The sequence below is a fragment of the Tribolium castaneum genome, chromosome 6, assembly GCF_031307605.1.
Source record: "Tribolium castaneum strain GA2 chromosome 6, icTriCast1.1, whole genome shotgun sequence".
Classification (NCBI taxonomy): Eukaryota; Metazoa; Arthropoda; class Insecta; order Coleoptera; family Tenebrionidae; genus Tribolium; species Tribolium castaneum.
The window spans coordinates 11,362,508-11,377,724 of record NC_087399.1 but is presented as its reverse complement, the minus strand read 5'-3'; the positions used below and the strand labels follow the sequence as shown (position 1 = coordinate 11,377,724).

Genomic DNA, 15,217 nt, shown 5'->3' with positions numbered 1-15,217 from the left:
ACAGTAAATACTCAGTTCAGAAGATGCAATTATTTTAAGACATTAGGTATTTCAAAGGGATCGCACCCAGAAGAAATTATCAATTTTGTTAATACTATTAAAGATGGAATTTACAAAATTGGTAAATCTGTATGCACAATATTTTCAATATAGTCGACAAAAGAAACATACAATTTATCACCAGAAAGGACTCAGAAAGCATAAATCTTCACTATGCAGTTCTTTTCACAACAATTTAAGCACTAATAATATTAATTGTGACGTTAAGTCCGTCTCATGAGTTTGAAAATTTTTATAACCATTTTTTTAAATATGTTTCTCCTGGATTCACTACGTCTTTGTGTTAAGAAAAATTCTAGAACATGTCTTAATACGACCAAATTTTAATTAATACTTTACCACTCTGTTTTCGTGGTAATGCTACCTCTTCATCTATCGAAAAACAAGATGGAATATTTTCAACTTCCGAGTATTTTCTAATTTTTAAACAAATAAAAGCCTTTTAGCCCGGTACATAATTTTTGTTAACTTTCTCAGAAAAAAACTAGAATATACTTAGTGATTTGTTGCAGGTAAATAATTGTAGTTTAGCGTTAAATACAGAAGTTGTAAACACTTCGAAAAGTTACCGGTCTGAAGGGCTTCTATGTCGTACGCCGTACTTCGTAAATATTTTGACTCACAATTTGGTCCTTATTTGAACATTTAGAAACTATCACAATGGTGAAGAAATCTATTATAAACACATAGCCTTTAAAAATGCAAGGTTAGAAAAGTTGACAAAAAAAAAACGAAAATTATAATCGATATCTCGTTTCAGCAAATATTTAAGCTTGAGCTGGATAATCAGGCTTCCAAAGAAACTGTTTTTTTTAATTTTTTAATTATACCTCAAATTAGAATAATAATCTAAGGTGTTGTTAAATAAGATTACCTCGAAATTTTGATTTTTTATTTTAGGTTACCGGTTTCGGCCTAAACGGCCTTCAGTCCTACATCAGGAATCTTCACATAAAATATTTAATAAACATTAAAATTCAAATCACGATTATAAATTAATAATTAAAATTTACAGGTCTTTGTTAAAATGTGTTAAAACATTTTTTTACACAACACTAAATCAGATCAAATACAGAACATTAAAAACAAAATAATTGTAAGTTTATTTTATTCTATCGAAAAATATCAAATCTTTCACAGACAATACTCCGAAAACTAGATATTACCATATTACGGATTTCTGATAGTAAATAATATGTACTATCAGTTATGTTAGAGAAAAAGGTGTTATACGGTTAACTAAAAACACAAAAACTGTTGTACCAACTCAACGGAGTGTGGTAGAGAACTGCTTACATATAAAGGTAACAATAGTAAAAAAGTCTTTGTATTAAAGTTATTCATAAATAACGAATTTTAAATAAATGATATGTGGCAATGTTGTCTAACAGTCGTGATCGCAGTAGAATTTGATCAACAATAAAAATATTTTCCTATTACTTAGTGTGAAACATAAAAACATTATAAAATATTGAAAAACTGAAGAAAAATGAGAACTGAACAAATTAAGTTTGTAGCTTCAGATTTTTTAAAATATGACTTTAGAAATCTTTTCAAATTCTACACCTGCTTCTCAACAATGTACCAGTGAGTTGGTGCGCCAGTTTTTGAGCACCCTGTATCTCTGACCAAACACTTTTAAAACTGCAAGTATGTTTTTACAATTTATCAACAAATTTGAAAATTTCGCCAATTAGGTATATTATAAAAACAAACCAATTATTCAGTATGTTAAGAAATCAGGCTTTTTAATATTATAAAAAAATAATATAAAAAATATTATAAAATGACTGCGCAAAGTTGTTTCGTTTTAATTTATTAAAAGATGTTAAATCTTCGGCAGTACATAACAAAATCTTCCTTCCTTCAAATTTTAATAAATTAAATAAGATATTGTGATGTTCTTTTACAAAAGCTTCATTAGGCCGCTGAGGCCCTGAGTCTTGAAAACGCTTTGCAATTCATCACTTACCTGGTTTAAGTCAGCAAACGTATACAGGGTGTCTCAAAATTGATGCCCGTGCTTTTAGGGTTTGCTTCAGAATACTAAAACAAATCAAAAGTTAAGAGTGGAAAATTGTCCGATTGTCCTTCATTATCGAGTTATTGATACGAAACTGAAATTGAAAATTTAAACATTAAATTTTATTACAAGCTCGAATGTAATAATGTAGTAATATCGTATCATTTTAAACATGCAAAATCGAAGGAACTAATAATACTCATCACTAGACAGAGTGATCCAAAGAATTTTAACATCGCTAACATCAACTAATGAATTATGTTCCACAAATAATTGGAAAGGTAGCATAAAGCTTATTATTTACATTTTTATCAATAACTCGAAAACTAAAGACAATTGGAATTTTTTTACTCTTAACTTTCGATTTGTATTAACCTCCTGAGTCAAATTCCTAACGCACGGGCGTCAATTTTGAGACACCCTGTATAAATTGTAGTCTAAACAGTTCGTTGAGGTACAATTGTCGTAGCTTCTGACGGCCCCTTCTTGGACACAATTTAAATACAAAAATTACGTATCACACATACATTACACTTTTGAATCACTCACAACTGATCATGATTACCGTTTTTCTTGCATTCAGTTTACAGTCAATTTTATGATAGCCTTAAATTGAAACTGAAGTTAAAGACGGTGTGATGACAATAGCAAAGATGAAAGTTTTAATTTGATATCAATTTCGAATCTTCTCACTACAATAAAAAATGTGATCAAATCGTTTATTCATGGACGATTAACAATCCCAACTGTTAATAAATTTACTGGTGCATTAAGACAAATAACATAATTTTTACACACGGCACAGTGAGAAAAAACACAAAGACTAGGCTACAATTCACTGAAATTACATGATAAAAATTAATCGAAGTTTTAGTTAGAAAAGAGTTCAGTTGAAAGTTTAGACAGCATCGATTATCAATCGCCTCTCTTAACAAATATTTTTTCTTCTTTTTCCAGGTGTTTTAAGCGCGAATTTACCGAAGCTGTGGCCTTGCGAATGTGGGAGGCCTGTTGGGCAAACTATTTGACGGACTATTTCCACTTGTTCTTGTGTCTTGCTATAATCTGTGTTTATGCCGACGATGTCATTGCTCAAGATTTAAGAGCTGATGAAATGTTGCTGCATTTTAGTTCGCTCGGTAAATGAACTATTAGTTTTTCCCTGTTTAATTACTGTTTTTAGCCATGTATATGGACGGACAAGTCATCGCACGTAAAGCTAGAGGTCTGCTTCATCAGTTTAGGCAATTGAGGGAAATTCCCTGTACTTTGTCGGGCCTTTGTACGAGATGTGGGCCTGGAATTTGGGATAGTTCTCACAGTCCGAGGATTTATTGTACAGGGCACGACCTTCCAGGACATTGTAATAACTGCATCAACTAAACTATGACTTTTGTTTGAGACTCAATAGGTATGGAAAAAAGCGGTGTCTAAATACGTTTATATTTCTCTCTGTGACAAGAATATATAATTTTATAAAAAATGTACATACTGTTCACATTTTTATGATTTGAATTTGATTGATAATCGTCATATCAGGTTGCGTACAACTGTATAATAATTACATTGTTAATCAATTTGCAAACCTGTATTTATTATTAGAAATAAATGCTTGGCAAGTGTTGACAATTTTATTTTATTATTATAATTTATAAACATTGCAGCGACTTTGTTTCAACTTCCACAAATACTTCGAAACGCAGAAAAACATTTAAAAAAGTAGGAACACAATTTTATTATGCAGTTTTATTCCTAACAACGCCTGAGCAGATTGCCACCACAGAACGAATACATTTATTTGAACGTAGGACACCCAATCATATTGGAATGCTCAATTTTAATTAATTAAGAATATAACGGTTTTTTTTTATAGAAAATAAGAAGTTATGTTAGAGAAAAAGGTGTCATTATTACGATTAACTAAAAATACAAAAGCTATTATTCCTTACAAACCCTTATATACCGGGTGCTCAAAAACCGGGCACCAACTCAATGGGGTGTGGTAGAGAATTGCTTACCTTCAGGGTCCCTAAAAAGTATGAATACAGTTAAATATCATAAAAATTATTCATTAAAACTGATTGAAATTTGGTATGTGCTTAAAAGTATATAAATTCTATCGTTTCAGATGTTTATTAAATTTATATCTGCATTTGTTCTTCGGATACAAGGCTAACTTGATTTTTTTTTAATAACAACAAGGGTAAAATTTATAATTTTTGAGAAGAGCATTTTTTTCTGAGTTCTATGGTATAACACATGCATACCTTAGTTTAATCGAAACTTACAAAAAATCCAAAATTTTGAAAAAGGTAAAATTTTGTTAACCTTGGAAATGTTGTCTTTATCTATCGTTAGCTCTTTGCTGTTTAAACGTTGACCAAAAATAAGTAAAAGTTAAAAGTAATTGTTAAAATATCGCTTTTAACAGAAAAAGAACACGTTTTAATTAAAAAAATTAAACACAAAATACTTAATTTTTATGTTACAAAAGACGTTCAAAATGATTTCTACTAACTTTTTGGCTCTCTGATAAACCAACATGAGAATTTTTTCGCTCAGTTTTACTTAAATGTACCATTATTAAACTAATTATTGCACCCAAGTTTAATTTTTAGCTAATGTACAAAATACAGATATCGCTAATAACAATACCAGTATTTTCAAAACTAACTTTGTTTTACTATTCCAGAAAATTTTGGAATTTTATTTTTTTTACTTTCTAATAAAATTAAAGGTGGATATTATGTTACATAATTAAATTCAGAAAAAATTCTCTTTTAAAAATGATTAATTTTGACCCTTCGTGCCATTTGAAAAAATCAAGTTAGCCTTGTATTTTCAAAATAAATGACGATAATTTGAAAAATCTCTCCGATGATAAAATTTAAACACTTTTAACTGTTTTTCAAGGTTCTCTGTTAAACCGTTCTGAAAATTTTTAAAAATTTCTTTGTATTAAAGTTATTCATAAATAACGAATTTTAAATAAATGATATGTTGCAATTTTGTCTAACAGTCGTGAGAGCAGTAGAATTTGATCAACAATAAAAATAAATTGTTTTTTAAACGGTTTCCTAAGAAATAGTGTTGGAACATCTACAAACTGTAATTTTTTTGATAATTTTTTTTTTAATTTAAAAAACTGCTAGTCTGTTAGGAAATTTAAAAATAATTATTAATCGTTATGTTAGGGAACTATTACTTAATGTAACACAAAAACATTATGAAATAATAAAAAACTAAAGAAAAATGAGAACTAAATGAAATAAGTTTGTAGCTTCAGATTTTTTAAAATATGACTTTAGAAACTTTTTCAAGATTTTTCCCATGATTTACACATGCTTCTCAACAATAACGTTCCATTGAGTTGGTGCGCCAGTTTTTAAGCACTCTGTATCTCTGACCAACCATTTTTGAAAGTGGTCACACTTTATCAACAAATTTGAAAATTTCGCCAATTAGGTATATTTTAATATGATAAAAAAATAAAACTATTACTGCGCACAGTTGCTTTATTTTAATTAAAAAAAATGGTAAATATTCTGCAGTACATAACAAAATCGCCCTTCCTTCGATTTTTTAATAAATTAAAGATAATCTTGTAAAGTTCTTTTACAATTTGACAATTTTATTTTATTATTATAATTTATAAACATTGCAGCGGCTTTGTTTCAACTTCCACAAATACTTCGAAATGCACAAAAACATTTAAAAAAGTAGGAACACAATTTTATTATGCAGTTTTATTCCTAAAAACGCCTGAGCAGATTCCCACCACAGAACGAATACATTTATTTGAACGTAGGACTCCCATCCATATTGGAATGATCAATTTTAATTAATTAAGAATCAAACAAAAAATACTAGTTTGGGTTAAATCAAACCACAACTAGTAAATAGTTTAGAATATGTAGTTACACTGGGACGCAATAAATCACCTTTAAGAAAAATTCTGTGAATATATGACGACTTAATTGTGTTTCGTTATGGAAATAGGATCTGGTGTGGAGATGGAGGTTGATAAGTTGATAACACAAATTAAAAGATAGAAAATAACTTTATTTCATATAATAATAAGAGTATATAAAATATTTACATGTATTTTTATCACAATGTGGAATTTGAGTAAAAGTGGAATGTTTTGTTTAGGAGTCGTAGAGACTTATTGCTAATAACTTAACTAATAGTTAAATTGAATATTTGGCCCCTTTAACCTACTTAACCTAAAGATAAGGCAATTTTAAAGCTACGCTTTACCATTAACAACCCCATAATCTATCGGGAGATATTCCTGGACAGTTGGTTGAACCTGTTTCCAAATATCGGCCAACTATAAGAAGTAAGTCCAAAACCAAATCTATTACTTTCGAATATGATTATTACCTCTGAGTGCGATCTAATTCGCAACGAAACCAAACTATTCAAAATGGAAGACAAAGTTTCCAGATAAGCGTACACCAATTGTGTTTCCATATGGACACAATAAAGACTAAAATCAGATCTGAGCTCTATATTGGAAATAATATTTTCTTGTGTTAGCATTTTTGCTTCAAGTTGTTCAACACTTTCGGTCTAAAATTTTAAATTAACTTAAAACCTACATTTTTCAACTACTCACATCTGTTCCTCTAATTACTCCCTGAATTTTACGTTTTTTCAAAGAGAGCATTTTGGAAAGGGCTTGTTGGTGGTCGTGGGCTAACCCTTTTTCGAGACGTTCGCATAAATCTTTGTGCGAAATTAGAACATCCAGAAGAAGGGCAAGACGTTCGCAAACAGTGATTTGCTCCACGTTGGCGTTTTGTTGCGATTTGTTTGATAGGGAGTAAAGTTCCCTAAAGAGCAAGTTTTAGCGAAATTAATTGAAGCAAGAAATTCTGTTTCTTAAAATATTAAACAAGTGGCATTTTGCGCATTTTATATAATTTTTTAACTTAATTTTTTTTTGTTGGTAACGTTATAAGCTTTCTTTTTAATAACTGAATCCTAGATTACAAACGCTATTTTAAAACATGTTTCCCATATCAACGTGTTTTTACTATGTTAAAAACACGCCTCCCCTAGCAACTTTAAATTTAATTTAAAACACGTTTGTATTTAAAATAAATAAAAATAAATAATTTAAAACACGTGTTGTTCCAACAAAAATAAATTTGAATAACACTCGCTGACACTCGTTGCATACCCGACAGCCCTCGAACCTTAATCTTGTGTTTTTCGCACTTGTAATATTAATAAACGCGGGAAATTTGGCGATATTATGTTTGTCAAGGTACTGGATACTGTTAGATAATGATATGACATTGGCAACCGTTTTTGACATTGAAAAATTGCTAGCAAAGAAATTGAATAGAAAAAAAAGTACATTAAGGAATGTAAAGTCCTTCTTCATTAAAACAAAAAAGAAATTAGTGAGCTGGAAGTAATCGTAATGAAAAGGAATCAGTAGAGACGAAAATATTTAGAGGATCTAAACAGCAACCATATTAGGAGAATAAAAAAATAACAGAACACAATTATAACAATTAAGAAAAGTGCAAATAAAAAAATTAAAAATAAATGTAAAATTTGCAAGATAAAGAGTAAAATAAGAAAACAACGAAATCAAATGTCGATAATAAATCAAATAACGGTAAATAATGATTAAAAAATTATTAACTATTAAAGAACATGCAGACATCACACAATTAAAAAACATGAAAAGAATAAATAATAAAACTAAAAATAAAAAAAATACTTAATCAAAATATAATTAAGAATACGACGAACTAAACGAACATGAAGAAATGTAAAGACCTTTTTCAACAAAACACTAACAGACCAGGAAGAAATCAAAAGATACAAAATTGAACTAGAATAAAGAAAAAAAATGAAACCGAAAGATTGATGAAATTAGAAGAAATGAAAGAAGAGTGAAGAACAAAGAAACGAAAAAACAACTAAAACAAATGTAGAAAATTATGAAGGTTCAGTTTCTAAAAACATATTAAACGTAAAGAAATTATAGAAAATGAATCAGAAGGAGACTAAAAATTTCACCAAAATGAAAACTTAAAAATAAGAAACTAAAAAGAAACCGAAAATAAAAAAAATGTCAAAATCAAAGCAGTGAAAAACAACTGTAGAAAATTACATTAGAACAAATAACTATAAATTGATAAAAGTAAACATTTATTAATTAAATATTTATGAATATGTGGATACAAGAAAGTCACACAGTCGAAGAAAATAAAAAAAGCACAAAAGAAACCAAAGCCTAAAGAACTAGAAAAAAAAGGAAAATATAATAGCAAATACTTAATCGAAAAATAATTAAGAAAACGAAGAAACTTTTTGAAGAAATATAAAGATCTTCTTCAACAAAATAAACGAACAAATTAGTAAAGGGCTAAAAGACATTAATGAAAAAGAATTAAAAGAGACAAAAAACTGAATCAAAACAAAAAAATAAAAATATAAAACAAAAAAGCAGTCGAAAACAAAAAAATGTTACAACCGAAAGATTGTAAAAAATAAAAGGAGTGAAAGAGTAAGGAACGGAAATAAAATGTTGAAACTTAAAAAAAATCGAAAAATTTAAAAATATTGCAATAATAATTAAGAAAACGTATAAACTAAACGAAAAAAAGTTAAAACAGTATTTGAAAAATTAAGTCCCAATGAAAAAAAAAACAGAAAAATCGCAAAAAATAATATTCTTCGTAACAAAAATTTCAGTTAAACGTTAGTTCACAGCGTGCTTATGAAATTAAGTTGGTAACATTGCAAAACAAAAGAAAAAGTTTTATAAATATCAGAGCTTTTTTTTTCATTATGAATTTTACGCAGTCAACCTAATAAAGATAACTTTTATGAAATAAATTAAACAATGAAGAATAAATTTAAAAAACTAATTAGAATCTTTTTGCAAGAACTTTATTTACAAGAAGCAAATTCTTAATACATTGTTAAAAGAAACCAATGTAAAGTGAAGAAAAAATGATAAGTAAGCAAAGAAAATTAACAAAATTGAAACAAAATATGTAATCACTAAACACTCTCTTGGATGATTATAATGTAAATTAATTCAACAAGGACAAGATAAAAATAAAACAAAACGTTTCAACCGACTAGTTTCGTTCCTGAATCGAATATCATCAGGATCGTTAAAACAAAGTTAAGTTGGAAAAGTCTTCCCAAGACTTTTCCAACTTACTTTGTTTCAACGATCCTGATAATGTTCGATAAAAGAACGAAACCCCTCGATCGATACATTTTATTTTATTTGTCGTGTTCCTGTAACCCGATTAATCTACTACACCATAAAAAATTACTAAACACAAGAAAACAATCAAGTATAAAAAATCGAAGAAAAGTTTAAAGAAATATTATAAAACATTATAAAAACAAATAAATAAATAAAGATCAAAGCAAAATTTTAATAATAAAACGAAATGAGAGTGAAAAGAAAATTAACAAATAAATTTCTTAAACTACTAAAAGGAATAAAGACCATTAAATAATTACGAAATCAATTAAAATAAATAAAAAATAAAAAACCAAAAAAAACTGAAAATGCACGAAGAAATGAGATCAATAAAACAAACGAAAAATTTAGTGAAGAGCTGTAAAAAAAAATTTAGAATTGTGTATTTTGCATATGAAAAGCTAGAGTACCTATCACTTGCTTGAACTATCTAACTTCAATTAAAAAAATTGAAAGCACTCATCCAACTAATTTATATCTTGTAAGAGCAAACTTTGACCGAAATCTCAGAAACTGTTGACTGAGGGTGCAGTTTCGATAACCAAAACGATTTTTCGTTAATGTGATTCCCCAATTTTTTGAGAAACTAAATTTACGACACATCCAGAACCTTATAACCAGTAACTTATAACTACTTCACTGACCTGGATATTGCCGTGAAGCCCTTCTGCATACTCCCCCACTGACTCCCAAACACCTGTCCAATACTCGATGCACTCAGAATCTTCAACTGAGCGGCAAAATCTTCCGAATCTCTTGCATAAGAATTCTGTCTTTCAACGGCGTTTTCGGCTAGTAATTTTAGTTTTCCAATGACTTGGACTAGAGATCGAATTTGTTCGCGACTCGATGCGATTTCTCCGTGATCTGCTGGAAGTAAATTCTTAGCTGTGGCGGCTAAATCAGAAGTCATGAATTCGTCCGGTGCTCGGCGGAAAATATCTCTGATCCGGTGCTGGATATCTGGACCATGGTCAGTGAGAAAGAAGGCAACGAGAGCATCGTGGCAGATCGTTGGATGTCGACAAACGAGAGTAAGCCACCGGTGAAGACCCCGACGTCGAGATTCGAGAAAATGGGCGTCGGAGACGATTTTTTTAGGAGGAAGGCGAGGGACTAGTCTAGGAAGCAAATTATTTCTTTCGTAAAAAAATCTGGCAGTAGTTTCAAATTTAAAATAAAGGTGGCAGCATTAAACAATGGAATGATAATAGAATGGAATGATATAAAGTGCATATAAAAGAAAGAACCATGCGAAAATTCAAATAATCCTATGCTCAATTTTCCCTAAAAAATATTCCCTCCAACCGAGGGTGTCCCAGCAATTTGAAAATCTATTATTGACCTTTAAATGTTAGAAACGTAATATTTTTTACAAAAGCCGTAGATTTCAACCCCCCGACTGACCTAAAATTAATCAAATATACAAAGTGTTTCCAAAGTTAGTTACAACACTAACTTATGCCTTTTTAAATGGAACAACCTACATTTTTTGCATTTTTAGATGTAGCTTTAAGCTACATAGCATAAGTTAGTGTCATTGTTACGGGTCGATTTTGCTTAGTTTTTGAAATATTTTTTTTGAGAAAAACATGATTTTTTTTTAAATTCAGTAAGTACACAAACTAAGAATACTAGAAAAGTAGAACTTTTACTACTTTAAAGAAGAAAGTTCAACCTTAGAGAAAAAATTAACAACAACAATAACATTAATAAATTAACAACAATACTCATGGATAATGTGCATTGTTGCTGAAATTAATTTTAAGCATTTTAAACTTTATGTTTTTAGACAGACAATTTAATAATCTTTGAAAAGTAATTCAACTTTTAACAAACCTCTTAATTTTTCTTCATTCCTAAATGCAATGCGCTAAACATTTAAGATTCAACTTTTCCTCTTAAAGTGGTTTTTAGTTTTTATGTAATATTTTTTTAAATGTGTTTTCCTCAAAAAAATAAAAAAATATTTCAAAAACTACTCAGAATCGACTCATACAAGTTTATGTCAAAATCGTCATTATTAAAAGCTACGTCCAAAAATGTAATAAAATTTAAGGTGTTCCATTAAAAAAAAGTTAAATTTGTTTCCTAATAATTCATTTCGAAAACACTCTATATATTTGAAAATAATTTTATCTGATACAGAGTGTTCGTATCCTACGGCTTTGGTAAAAAAATGATAATTTTTCAATTATTTAAAGGTCAATAATGGACTTTTTCAGTTCACTGGAACATACTGTATGTAGTCCCTAATTTCTAACGTAGCAAAAAATTCATGAAATAAGTTAGCCAAAACATAGTGGTATTGTCATTAAATTCGTTCTGAATTTTTGTGTGAACCCGCTATTAAATAAAAAGTGCATTTAGACTTACACAACCTACCTACTTGATGCACATTAAAATATAAAAAAGAGTGTATCTTCTGTCTCTACAATATTTAATGTTTTATAAATTTAAAGCTACTAAAAAAATACTAAAAAAAAAATTAATCGTAAAGTTCAGTCATTTTTTTTAATGTAGCCCTGGGAAGTCCCGTCCCACAGAGTTCCATTTTTGAACCTTTGCTATTTAATATATTGATTACTTATACCACGTGATTGAACAATTTAAATGAGTTTTTCATAATTATTTGAAAAACTGTAAGAAATGTATTGTTTTGATTGCCATTAAATAAATAAAGACAGTCCGTTTGAAACAACTAAATAATGATAGTTTTTTTATCATCGTCTTATTAAGACATTAGAACATTATTAAAAGCTCATTACATAAAACAAGTACTATGTAATTGATAAATACAGGGTGACCCAGAGGTGCGGAATCGGTTTATAACTTTTTTTGGGAATTGAAATATTGCTATGTTGTTTTTATTATCCGATAGATCGATTTAAAGTCCACAAACCAAAGTTACATTTTTTGAAAAAGAAGACCCTACATATTTATGCATTTTTAGATTCTACGCAAAAAATATGACTATATAAACTATTCTAGGTCTATCATTTTTCGTTTTAGAATTCTTCAACTTTTCGTTATAAAAAGACCAATTTTTGAAAAATCACTGCGAAGTCGCCTATGAATATTTCCAAAAAATTTGCAACAGAAAAACTGAGAATACCCTATAGTTTTAGCAATAGTCGACTTTTACTTGAAACACGCAAATAATTACATGATGAGTTAAAACACAAAAAAGTTGAATAACTCATTTTTTTTTCAAATTGGTCACCATGTATTTATTTACACGTATCGATAGTATTTCTCATAAACTTTCTAATAATATGCAAGTTGTATTCGGAAATAAAATTAACTAGACGCCCTCTGGTGATGACATTTGACTATGTCAAAAGCAGTAACGAAATTTTCGTAATTCCACATTTAAATGACATTTAATAAAATTCTTAACAATTTTAAAAAAAATTTTTTTTAGAAAAATAAATAATAATAACGTAATACTGAGAGTTGAACAGCAAGTTCTTCTGGTGCTATTTTTAAAATATTATTACATTGTTCATTTTCAAGGTAAAACTATAATATTTTACTGCTTAATAACAACTATTATGATTAATTCTGTAACTTTTTTCAAGTGTTGATATTTATTTTATTTTTATCACTGAATTTATTGCGATGTAGATTTTTTTAGTCATACCTACATAATTTAATTTAATAGCATTTTGAACTCTATTAATTAAAATTCCCCACGTTATTAATTGTCAAAATCAATCAAATATTTCGAAATTTTTATGTTCTATTAACAATGTTATCAAAATTTTATTCTTACCTGTATGGAAACCGACTAAGGAGCAGTTCTTGCAAGGCCAAAAAATCATTATACCTCCTCGTGACTTTGGAATTAAATCGTCTCGAAGCCACCAAATATTCCGAATATTTCAGAAACAGCCCCTTCTTCTCAGGTACCAATTCAACACTAATCGTATCCAACTGAGTGATTTCAGTATAAGTGAGCCCCAAAACGGCAGGATTGGCTTTTAAATTGAGCTTCAAAACTAGATTTTTAACAGGGGTTAGGTCACCAATACTCGGAGTCGGATATTCTGTTGAAAACTGCGCTAAAATCGAATTGATTTTTAAACTCGCATACCTTTTCCCGAAGCAGTTTCGAAGAGTTTTTCGGATAGTGTTTTGCCCTGTTGTGCCCAAGCCACTAGCGCTAGCGTTTTGTAAAGGTTGGTTCGCGTGATAAGGCCTTGCGAAGGCCCCGCAAGGTCCCAGATAACTTTCAACTGAGTGGTGTTTAGGTTACATTGGGATAAAAGGCACTGGTACACGTCCCTGTGGACTGGCTCCCCATTGTGGGAACACACATCGAACACTTCGCGATACAAAGGGGGCACAGTCCCGGCACTCAAATCTGTCGTCATGTTAGCTGGACGAGGGCTTTTGCGACGTCCAAATCGGAGCGAGTGTCGATTTCGAGACTATATTTTTGGGGGATTTCCACAATTTTGCATCTACAATCACTTGCGTGCGTCATTTGTGGGTGGACACGACACCGGATAGAAATAATTTATTAATTGGCCCCACGGGAATGACACTTAATAAACATAACCTCAATGCCTCGTTGGCATTACTTTTTTGACAGTTTTTTGAGAGGTTAGGTTAGGTTTAATAAATAAACAAGGAAATGGAAATATTCGCAGTGAAATTCTGCGCGACTTACACAACACTACTGAAAGGAGTTTAATTGAACACACGCTGGGATTAGAAATATTCGCACTTTCACTTTGCCGCAAAAAGGTCAAGAGGCATTGTTTATTTGTTTCGTTTCATTTTTCTGTATTGTTGATGGAATCGTGGCTGTTTTAACACTAATTAATGGTTTCAAAGTGCTCGGTACCCCCTGGTACCAACTTATGCAAATATCCGGACTTATCCGGTTCGTGAGTAAATAAACAGCGGTGATAAATTATTAATCTTAACTACCGGACGGTGTTTTCATGAAAATAAAACGAACTGGTAGAGATTCATTGGTTAAGTTGGTGGTACTGTACCTGTGACTTTGTAAAAGTCCCCGATTGATTAGTTTTCTTTCGGCGAAATAAAACATCCCATTTTCGAGCAATTCGCCGGGCCAGTCTTGTCTTCGTGGTCGATTGTGAATGGCGAAGTTGAGGGGGAGTACACTTCCGTCCTGTCTTTGTATCCACCTTAATTTATGTGATCTATTTCGAAAAAAGTTAGCCAAAATCATTACAACCCTAGTTTTTCATTAAAGTTAAGGTGGTACTACGGATATCTAAAACTATTAGGATGTGAAACGAAATATGCAGGCTGTCCCAACGATCCGAAAAAACTCCATAATTTGCTTATTATTTAAAATATTGTCTTTTCCTTTTTTTTATAGCTGCATATCTGCTACATATTCCTAAAATATTGCCTGTATTTTGTATAGTATAGTATGTTCCAAAACTAAAAATGCATTAAAGTTGTTTTTTTTAAACGGAATACCCCAAATTTTATTGCATTTTTGGACGTAGCTTTTAATGCTGATGATTTTAATGTTAACTTGTATTAGTCGATTCTGCTCAGTTTTTTAAATATTTTGATTTGTTTGACAAAAACACGTTTTATTAAAAAATTTATTACACAAAAACGGAGAATCGTAGAAAGGTAGGACTTTCACCACTTTAAAGGGAAACGTTCATACTTAAATCTGTTCCAGCTGTTTGCCGTATAACAATTAGAAACATAAAAAAATTAAGAAGTTTGTTAAAAGCCAAATAACTTGAAAAACTTAAATGGAACGCCCTATTTTTTGTTCTTGCTTCTCAAAGACCATTATTGTCTATCTAAAAACATAAAGTTTCAAATGGTTAAAGTTAATAACTAAAAAGATATTTCACTTTAAAAGTTAATTTTAACAACAATGA

At 29.8% G+C, this 15,217-nt stretch overlaps 2 protein-coding genes across 5 annotated transcripts in view; one reads left to right on the top strand and one right to left on the bottom strand.

The window, feature by feature from the left end:
* TBC1D16 (TBC1 domain family member 16) overlaps positions 1–3,712 on the top strand; it is a 29,869-nt gene extending 26,157 nt beyond the window's left edge. For both annotated transcript variants that reach the window (XM_001807893.4, XM_064357402.1), the window contains 2 exons: positions 3,041–3,222; positions 3,267–3,712. In XM_001807893.4, the coding sequence (XP_001807945.2) occupies positions 3,041–3,222; positions 3,267–3,466 (382 nt within the window). In that variant the 3' untranslated portion in view covers positions 3,467–3,712. The remainder of the gene's footprint in view (positions 1–3,040; positions 3,223–3,266) is intronic.
* The window catches only part of LOC656802 (sorting nexin-8), a 62,712-nt gene extending 48,236 nt beyond the window's left edge, over positions 1–14,476 (bottom strand). The window contains exons 1-7 of one of the 3 annotated variants that reach the window (XM_064357325.1): positions 14,339–14,476; positions 13,429–13,798; positions 13,108–13,381; positions 9,977–10,453; positions 6,705–6,921; positions 6,470–6,658; positions 6,125–6,416 (exon numbers count right to left, since the gene is read on the bottom strand). In XM_064357325.1, coding sequence (XP_064213395.1) covers positions 6,333–6,416; positions 6,470–6,658; positions 6,705–6,921; positions 9,977–10,453; positions 13,108–13,381; positions 13,429–13,708 — 1,521 coding nt within the window. In that variant the 5' untranslated portion in view covers positions 13,709–13,798; positions 14,339–14,476 and the 3' untranslated portion in view covers positions 6,125–6,332. Of the gene's footprint in view, positions 1–6,124; positions 6,417–6,469; positions 6,659–6,704; positions 6,922–9,976; positions 10,454–13,107; positions 13,382–13,428; positions 14,309–14,338 lie in introns of those variants that run through there. The other 2 variants (XM_008201781.3, XM_064357326.1) reach the window with 2 other exon arrangements.
* Between the last annotated feature and the right edge of the window lie 741 nt (positions 14,477–15,217).